This window comes from Juglans regia, chromosome 7 (genome assembly GCF_001411555.2).
Source record: "Juglans regia cultivar Chandler chromosome 7, Walnut 2.0, whole genome shotgun sequence".
Lineage (NCBI taxonomy): Eukaryota > Viridiplantae > Streptophyta > Magnoliopsida > Fagales > Juglandaceae > Juglans > Juglans regia.
In genome coordinates this window covers 21,934,553-21,945,003 of record NC_049907.1, presented here as the reverse complement: position 1 = coordinate 21,945,003, position 10,451 = coordinate 21,934,553, and the positions used below count along the sequence as shown (strand labels likewise).

At 31.3% G+C, this 10,451-nt stretch overlaps 1 protein-coding gene across 1 annotated transcript; it reads left to right on the top strand.

The window, feature by feature from the left end:
* Nucleotides 1–9,265: 9,265 nt before the first annotated feature.
* LOC109018113 lies at nucleotides 9,266–9,964 on the top strand. Its single transcript, XM_019000301.2, has 2 exons — nucleotides 9,266–9,393; nucleotides 9,430–9,964. Exons 1-2 carry the CDS (start codon nucleotides 9,382–9,384, stop codon nucleotides 9,766–9,768), a joined length of 351 nt encoding a protein of 116 aa, XP_018855846.1. The 5' UTR covers nucleotides 9,266–9,381; the 3' UTR covers nucleotides 9,769–9,964.
* Nucleotides 9,965–10,451: the final 487 nt, after the last annotated feature.

The window sequence follows — 10,451 nt, the reverse complement described above, 5'->3', positions numbered from 1 at the left end:
TGAGGAATATCTTGCATCTACAATCCCCCCCTTTGGCAGATTGGTAACAAAATCAACTTGATGAATGTAGTGTGTACCTGAGACAAAAACAACCAGCAGACCAAGATCTCCTGAAGAAGATCTTAATACAGTAATGAGAAGAAATGACATAGAATATTATTTGAAAGTAGTCTCAACAAAATCAAAGGTTAGACGCAATCTAAACCTACTAAAATAGTGTTATAGTCATCATCGATAACCATGTTCAGTACTTGGTTCTCCCTCTTAATATTTTGTTACTCCCCCTCAATCTCTCCCTTTTTTATTATTATTTTCTTTCGAGAATACACTTACTTCACTTATTCATTCAATTCTCTCTCAGCTTATTCAACTCTCCCTCAACAACACATTTAAATCACTCCTTTTTTGTCACTAATCTGACAATACTCATAAGATAATAAATACCATTTATGTGAGCCGAGATGAAGATACTAAGAAAGACATGATGAACAACTCCCATGTGTTTCAACTTTTCATGGATTAAATGCACCTAATGTATGAGCATGCATGCAAGTAAAATCACGACAAAATTAATGAAGTAGCTTGGTTGAGACATAAAAACAAACACTTGGTGGACATTAGTTTAAAATCGACATGAATAATCTCATATCCCACCAAAAATCATCATCAATACATGCATAATACAGATCCATGTAATCATATGTGTAAATGTCTACTCAACCCAACCAAAATCCAAGAACCAAATTCACATAACTAAAATCAACAACCCAATCTTAAATATGCACCGAACCCTAGACTTTGAGAATGAGAAGGATCTGATTGAGATAGAAACCTTACCATGATGAAGAATGTAGATTAGAAGTATTTGTTCTGTGTCTTAATCACGAGAAGCACGAAACCGATAAGTGTGAAGTGGGTTATGGCTAGGCCTTGAGAATGGAGAGTGTCATGTATTTGGGTGAGTTCTCGATAGAGTCCCCCTCGGATTTAGAAGCAAAACAGAGACCCACCACTAGGACTTACGCAGTAAATGCAAAAAGAGCGCCCAACATTGACCCATACCTCAATATATTTTATATTTTCAAATTTATTTTATATAAACCAAAATAAATAAATAAATAAATTTAACAAAATTTTTATTTTGATATATACTAGTAATAGGGAAAGTAACATGCCTAGATGCATCTTAGTTCAAAACATAATGTCACTCACAAAAACAAATTCAATAGAGTACACCCTCTTATTTGCAACAATCACCATGGATGTTCACACCTCATAAGATCATCAATGTCAAAGTTTATGTGAGTGTGTGAGTGAGCAAATTTATGTAGAAAAGTAACTCTTTATTTCTTTTTCTTTTCAATATATTTTTTATAATATTATTCATGAGTATTTTCTTCTTATAGATGCTCTCAAGAGTTTGTCACTTACCTCAAAAGTCAAATTTTATGCTAGGGTCTAGATACATGAGTATCTCCTTAAAACACTAGTTTGCACAACTCATTTCATGTCCATTTTTGTTGCTCATCTTTTTCCACAATGATTTGAATCACGATTTTTTCTATATGGATCAACTACTTGTATTTGGCAATGGAAGATCTCTTTATTATTGTACTAGGTTCAACTAGTATTAGTCAATTTAAGGTACGGACTCCCTCTATGGTGAGCACCTCAATAAATATGGAACTTAATTATAAGGTGCATACACATAAGTTTCTCACAGTACTTTGTAAATGAACTTTGTCAAGATGACCCCAATGGTTAGTATGCACAAAGTAAACTGCATAAAATAGAGAAATGCACAAGTTCAAAAATTTAGTTTGTGAGAACAAGTGCTCAAAATTTTTACAAATCAAGCATGTGCTTCCAAAAACAAATTAGAAACAAACCAGAATTTTTTTTTATATTATTTGTCTTATATAAAAAACTAAAAAGAGAAACAGTTAAAAACAAAAAAATAAAATGCTTGTCCTAGACTAATAAAATGAAATGCAACGAATGCAAAAACATGCAAATGGTCCTATCAATTAATGTGGCACGACATCTTCTTTGAGCACCCACTTAAATTTTGGCTTATTCTTTTCATCAACACCACTTTGTATGATCTTTTCTTTATTGTGAAGATAAAATTCTACTAGGTCACCAAGTTTTAGAGTTATGAAGGTGATTTGTTAATTCATTTCATCAACTTGATTTTCTAGAGTCTTCCCCTTCCTTTTTAACTTTCCTCCATTTTTTTTTTCCCTTTATTCAAGTTAAAGCAATATGGCATTATATAGCCAAGAATACTATAATGATAACAAGTACGAATAAACTTACCAGTGGACTTACCTTGGTTGGGCATCTTTGTCATTGATCTATCGTGTAAGGCTCTTGGAACATGAGTTTTAGACACGGCTTTCTTTGGAGCTTCCTCATCTCAACTTCCTTTAACAAAAATGATACATTTTGATGAAGTGGTAGCGGATGATGAGGCTTTAAGTTCCATACCTTGGGAAGTCATGTACCCCAAACCCATGCGATCAGAACTATCTCTTTGAACTTTCAATAGTTCATTGAGTTTTTGAGTGAGAGTTTTTTCTTTGACTTCCTGACAAGCTGGTAACTTCTTTTCAAGCACCTCTTTCTGTGAGCGTAGCTTTGTCACTTCTAGTTCCGTCACTTTCAGTACTTCCACCAAATTGTTTTTCTCACTCTCTATGGTGGTTAGGTTTTTGTACAACTTCTTATTTACTTTTTGGATTTTCACAAATTCTTCACATGAATCCTCATAAGCTTCATGCACACTTAAATCATGATCAACAACATTTATGGCAACATCAGAGTCAGTATCACAAGCAACCACGCTATTGTCAGCATATAGTTTGCTCGTGTCATCATAATCAGTAATAAAAGCAGAAAAAGCAATAAAGGCAGTTTCATTATCAAAGGATGTATCTGAACTTTCAGAGTCAAAATCATCACTTAGAGTAGTATTTAAAACTTTTGCTTTTCTTTTAAAATTTGGACACTCAATTTTTATGTGATCAAAACCAGAGCATTCATGACATTGGACTCTATCTTTAAACTCGATTTTGTCTTTATTCCACTTTTTAGATTCGTTATTTTTAGTGAAATTCTTACCTTTTTTTCCATTTACCATAATTATTTTTATTAAACATGAATTTTTGTAATTTTCTGGCCACAAGGTCTAAGTCATCATTGCACAAATCTTCATTATCAGACTATTTTTTTTCTTAGTAGTTTTGAGTGCAACGGACTTACCTTTTTTCTGTTGTGGAAGAGTAGATTCATAAGTTTGTAAAGAACCTACCAATTCTTCTACCCGAATTGTGTCTAAGTCATTGCTTTCTTCTATGGCTGTCACCTTTGGTCGAAACATTTCAGGTAAGGATTTCAGAATTTTTCTCACAACTCGTGCCTCCTCCACCTCCACTCCAAGATTGTACCTAGAATTAACAATGTCATTAAATCTAGCATAAAAGTCATTAAAACTCTCATTTTCTAACATTTTAATCTCCTCAAATTTTGAGGTTAGCAACTGTAATTTTGAATTTTTTACAATCTTTGTCCCCTCATGTGTAGCCTCTAGGATCTCTCATGCTTCTTTAGCAATTTCACACATTGAGATTCTTTTAAATTCATCGGGAGATATAGCCATGAAGATAGCATTAAGTCTGCCATTCCAATTAGAGTTGGTGATCTCATCTCTTGTCCAAGCATCAAGAGATGTTTCAGGCTTAGTCCATCCTCGTTCAATTGCATGCCCCGCACATTCATCCAAAGATTTGAAAAAATCCATCACATGAACTTTCTAATATGCATAGTTTTTCCCATCAAAGTATAATGGAACATATAACGACGACGACATGATCTAAAGGGAGACACAGATTACACTCAAATGAGTGAACCACGTTCTGATGTCAATTGAAATTACTCAAGTACCCTTGTAACGCAGCGAAAATATCTATCAATTCACTCAACAAATTGGTTAGTCGTCAAACATGTAATTAATTTATTAATTAAGCAATAATATGAAATAAATGAAGTGCGTAACACCAAGATTGGTATCGAAAGAAGACCCTTTAAAGAACTCTTTAAAGGTAAAACCCTACGGGGCAACCAAACCCAGAAAAATAAATTTTATTATTTAAAAATTAATTACAAATAAAGCTTAATTACAAAACCTTTGTCAATTGACACTCTTACTTGACCAGACAAATGACCCATTTTTCTTCTACCGCAGTAGCAGCCAGAACCTCTAACGATTTTCAAACATTGGCTTTTCTCCTGGAACTCCAGTGGCTGAAACTCGACCAATCAATTCTCCAACATGGAGCACGATTACACTCTTTGAGAGAAACAATTTGAAAATTCTATTTTCTCTCCAAAATATGCATTGTCAAGTGCTCTAGAAAATATCTAGATCTAAATCTTTACTGATCCTAACCAATAGGATCCCTTAAATAAACAATCTAAAATTCAATTCCAATTGCAGTAGGATTCTGCCAACAGAACAAATCTTATAGGAGTTTGATCTGCAGTAGGACTCTGCTGACAATCGCAAAGTCATCTCCTGACAGAATGTTGACATTTCGTGATAACTCTTCATTGCAGTAACAAATTTCAGATCAACCTCTTATATGGATAAGTGTAGATTCCTTAGGACTCGATTTTTTTACTTATGACTTATCTAAACAACCTCTAGTACCTCCTAGATAAATTTAATATTGTTATACATAAAGTCAATAAATAATTTACATTCATCCAAAATTACCAACTTAATAATAGGATAAACTATATCATTTTAGTCACATAATCCTATTAAAACTTATCAACTTAGTCACCTAATTCTAGCCAAACTTTTACATCTACATGGAGGTTTTGGTTTCATTGTGTAAGAGCATACCCTTTGTAAATCACCCAGTTATAGCAAAATTTTATGCATTGTGGAGGGCCATTGAGTTATGTTTAGAGTTGAACTTTTCTAGGGTGATTTTTTAAGGAGATGCAAAGAATATTATACAAGCCATCAGAAGTCAAAGAATAGTGTTGGCATTGTTTTGGACAACTAGCAGAAGATGCCAAGACTATTTTTAAAGAAAAACTTTCATGGAAGATTCAACACATAAATAGGGAAGGAAATTGTCCAGCACATCAATTAGCAAACTTAGCCATTGATTACAATGAGGAACATGTATGGATGGAAGACAACCCAAGAGAAATTTGTAATGTAGTGGCACTAGAGAAACTCTGTAATGATTGATGGTGATAATAAAATGCTCAGTTTGGTTTATTATATCCATGCTAATTGGGATCTTCACAACAATTTTTTTTGTTAACCGCTTATCTTTCTATTTTATTTTTTGTTTGGTTTTGTTTACAAAGATAAGTCGAGTTAGCTCCAACTCATAATTAAGATCTAAAATCAACCTCCAAAATTTAGTAAAAGTTGAACATCAGACAATGAAGTTCGAGGCAACCTTGCTAGTTGTTACCCTCCGGGCGAGCTAATGGCCTAGGTTGCGTCCAGGGCAACTCAATATAAATTGAGGCCTAAGGTAAAATTTAAGTGAGTTATTATTAATTATAATACAGTAAAATAAAGCTTTATTTAAAATATTTAAATAAAGTTTCTTGAATTTATATTTCATACAACAACTTAAAACAAAGCCTCATTGTAAATTTTGTGTCTCAATTTAGCAAGATCTTTGAAACAAAATTTTGTAAAAATTTCTCTCTTTTAATTTGAGAAGTTTGCATAATCTTTCATAATCTAGGTTTTACTCTGATATCACCCTATAACACCCGTTCTTATGATGAAACTTTATAAAATAGTTTTAGAAAATAAGAGGAGAATCACCAAACTTTTCCTTTCCGCCCCAGATTATAAAAATATTATAGAGTTGAAAACTGAAACCTGCTTTGTAAATTAAAAGAGAGTATGCAACGACATTCATTAAATAAAATTACAATGTCTATTTTACAAAACATGATTTCATAAGTTACATAAAATATGTCTAGGCTTCTGTTACCTCTTCCTTGAGCCGTGTCTGTCCTGAAGTTTCGTTCTCATTTCATTCCTGGAAATGTACAAGGTGGGAAATGTTTTTATGAGGAATGAAAACATTTTTAAAGAGAACCCCACCTTGTAATATTTTCAAAGAAAAAAAATGTTTTATGCAAGGTATGTAGATGAATGATAAATCATGAATGAAAATCTATATTAGTATATGTTTACAGTATGAAGTAATGATTACTAAGTATTAAACTCATTTTATTTTTATGTGTGCCCCACCTATGAATGAAATGAGGATGAAGTGTCAGGACAGACACAACCTAAGGAAGAGGTGATAGAAGTCTAGGCATATTTTATATAACTTATGAAATCATGTTTTATAAAATGGATTTTGTAATTTAATTTAATGAATACAGCTGCAAACTCTCTTTTAATTTACAAAACAGATTTCAATTTTCAACTGTAGAATCTTTTATATCCTTGGGATGAAAGAATAAGTCTAAAAAAATGCAGTAATTCTCATCTTATTTTATAAAACTATTTTCTAAAATCTCACCTCAAGAATGGTCGTTACACATATCACTTTTAATTTTGGGAGCTTTGCATTGGGTGGAGCCTTAGGCAATGGCCTAAGTGGCCTTACCCTTGAGTCGACCCTAGGTTGTGTAGGGTTCCTAATTTTGTAGAGTAATTATAAACCTACAACTATAATTTTATAACCCATATATAATCAAATAATTCAATTATGTTATTTCATTAAAACAAATTTTAATTTTACAAAACTATTGGCAAATTTTTTTTCTTTTAATAAAGAGAGGAAATCACATGTTCCCCCTCCCATGTTTATTAACCCTCGTATATGACGGAGGAAAACCTTAAAAAACCACAATGAAAAGGCAACTTCAGAGCCGACCACCACTCCCCATTCATTCCTTCCGCCCCATCCTTGCTAAAAAATCTACTGATTTATTCCCTTCTCGGAATATATGATAAATATAAACATTAAGTCCCTGCAAGACCTCCATTACCTCCTCCCAAAAATCCTCAAATCATGATAAACATATGATAAACTACTGGCGATTTAATGTACAGTTGTATACAAATTGTAAGGTTACATTTTTTTATTTTTTGCAAATTAATTTTGTAATTAATAATGTATTATTATGCGACAAAGTAATTAATTACTTGAGGAAGAAAATATAATGACCTCATTTTGATCATAAACAGTATTTCATACATATGGATAACTTAATCAAGAGGTATATTTTTCTCACTTGATCAAGTTTAAATATAGGAGTATTAATTCTATTCTTTCTATTTCTTTTCTGTGAGAGTCCCAGTTTCCTTTTATTATTTATTCTCTTTCACTTTTTTCTAACTGCATCATTAAGTATTTATATTAATTTCTACGGTGATTTTATGGTTTTGAAAAAAACAATACCATTAATTTAATTGGCTCCTACGCTAAGTCATGGGTCACTCACAATAGAAATCAATAATTTATAAAAATAAAAATAAATCAATACAATAAATATATATATATATATATATTAGATTATTTTCCGAATGCCTCTTTGTTTATAATTATGAACTTATTGCTTATGGTGAAAACGTGATTTTATATATATATATATATATATATATATATATATAGTAGAAAATAATACATATATAATAACAAAACTTTAAAATAAAAAATTGAGTCATGACTCATAACTTTAAATCTAAAAAGTTAGAGAACATAAATATCAAATAATTAATAATACTTATTGTGGATCCATTTAGACGTCCATGTATATGAATTATTCTATTTTGAAAAAATTATATTATTTAAATGATAATATTTAATTTTTAAAATTTATTTTATAAATTAAATTATATATATAAATAATATGTAGTGTAAAAATTTTAAAATAATGATACTCGTATTCATTTTATAAATTAAATTATATATATAAATAATTTGTGATGTAAAAATTTTAAAATAATGATACTCGTGGGTGGTGTGTGTATATATAAGAGCAGTGCTACTCTACCACCTAAATAGTACCGTTCTAAGTGATAATTAGGTCAAATTAATTTTTTTATTCATATTCTTTATCATTTTAAAATATTTTTAAAAAATATAAAAAAATTAATATATTAATAGTTTTTTTTAAATAAATTAAAATAATAAAAGTATCAAAATGAGATGTAAAATTTATGTGTTAAAGTAGTATTTTTCTATATATTAATGTAATGGATAGAGCTTAATTTACGCGGTTTTCATGACTGTCACATTAGACTTGACTTGTAAGTTGTAATACATGTATTTGACTCCACCAAGACCACAGCCTCTTTCTTAAGATTTGGCAACGTGGGGAATCTACAGATCTACTTTCTACCGACATATCAAATTATTCAATGGAATATAAAAATTAAAAAAAAAACACGGAGAAAAACACAAACAAAAAAGCCTAAAAACAAAAGCAAAAGGAAAAAAAAGGGTAAGAGCACCCAAATGGTTCATAATTCGACAAACGAACGTGGAAAAGTAATATTATTTTAATTATTTTTAAAAAAATTAAATTTTTTTTATAAAAATATTATATTTATTTATTTTATTTAAAAAAAATTACACTACGAATATAAATATCATTTATCACCTAAAATAAGGTTTAAGACGGAGTCACGGACACCTTACTGCTCCACATCAGAGGTACTTTTACTCTGATTTTTATATAATAAAAAAAATTAATTAATTTTTTAAAGGAGTCACGGACGCCTTTCTGCTCCATATCATTTCATTTTTTGTTTTCTTTTGTCCTTTACCAGATTTTTTTAAATTTCGATTTATTTTCGCTTATCCTTATGGATAAGATGGTGACGTGCCAAAAATATTATGGACTTATGGGGGTATCAGAGATTTATTATAATGGACTTCTGAGGCCAGGGCCACAAATCCTAATATCCAAACAAAGCCACGCGTTTGATGGCAATTTCAATCCCACTTCCCAACTTTTTTTTTTTAATTTTTTAACTTTTTTTTCTTTTCAAATATATAATATATAGAGAATGAAAGAAGAATTTAATTAATTTAATAAGAATAAAATTAAATTCAAAAAATCAAATATATATAGTATGTAATGTAAGCTGTTGTATAACAAAATCTAAAAAGAAATATAATTTAATACCCATCTTTTTTTTTATTCTTTTTTTTTTTAAGAGGCATTAACCCATTTTCTCATCTTATAAATAGGTCATATGATTCCGGGTATGATTCATAGCAAACCTTACTTATCTTCCACCGAATCATCATATTTTCTGATCTCAGAAATTAAACCAATCTCGGTTCAAAATGTCTCATCTCGAACACCCACCTCATGGAGGACATGGTCATGGCGAAGGGCAGCCGGGGCCAGGAGGGCATGGTCATGGCGAAGGGCAGCCAGGGCCAGGAGGGCCAGGAGGGCATGGTCATGGCGGGGGACATCAAGATGGGCATGGGCATGGTCCTAAAGGAGAAGGGCATCATGGAGGAGGCCCCGGCCATGAAGGGGGTGGACATCGTGATGATCAGCACGGCCATGGTGGAGGAGGAGGAGGACATGATGGTGGTGGTGGACCTGGTGGTCGTCATGGTGGTGGTGAGGGCGGTGGTCACGGTGGTGGGCATGGCGGTGGGCACGGCGGTGGGCATGGTGGTGGGCGTGGTGGGCATTAAAGATATCAGATCAGCTTCCTCCTCGCCAATATCTACGTATAATTAATGTTAGAAAATAAGGTGCTCTCTGTGCAGTGTAGACAGAAAGCTCTAAGAAGTAATGTATGTGTGGAGTGAGAGGCCATGGGATATGTTTCCGAGTTCATGCGGTTCTACATCTCTACTATTCCTCCCACGTTAATATGTATCTCTTACTACTAGATGTGTAAGTACAAATAAAGGAGCCTTTTTTCTTTCTTTAACTCGTGAAAAGATTGGAGAGTACTTGTTAACAAATTATCAAAAAGAAATAATCTTTTTTTAAAACTTGTTTTATATATAATTAATTAACACTACATGCAAGATCAGTGCATCATAACCTTAAAAATAAATAAGTAATAAATTTTATTACTAATAATTTAAAATAAAATTCAATATAGAAATTTGATGTAAATAATTAAAATAAAATTTATCTTATATTATTTTATTATTATATAATAAAAAATAACTATTTCAATATAAAAATTTATGTGAATGAAATAGTTAAAATTTAAATTTTTTTTACTTTTATCAAAAATATTATTTAATTTTAATTAATCCATTCTAAGCATTTAAATCTTGCGGCCAGTAGCCACTTGCTTTCGGCCTCCTAAATACTAATTGTTAGATATTTTACATCCGCGTACTGTAATTAAAAAAATCTAAATTAATCTTAACAAGAAAGAAAAATTATAACTTGTTCTTCAATTT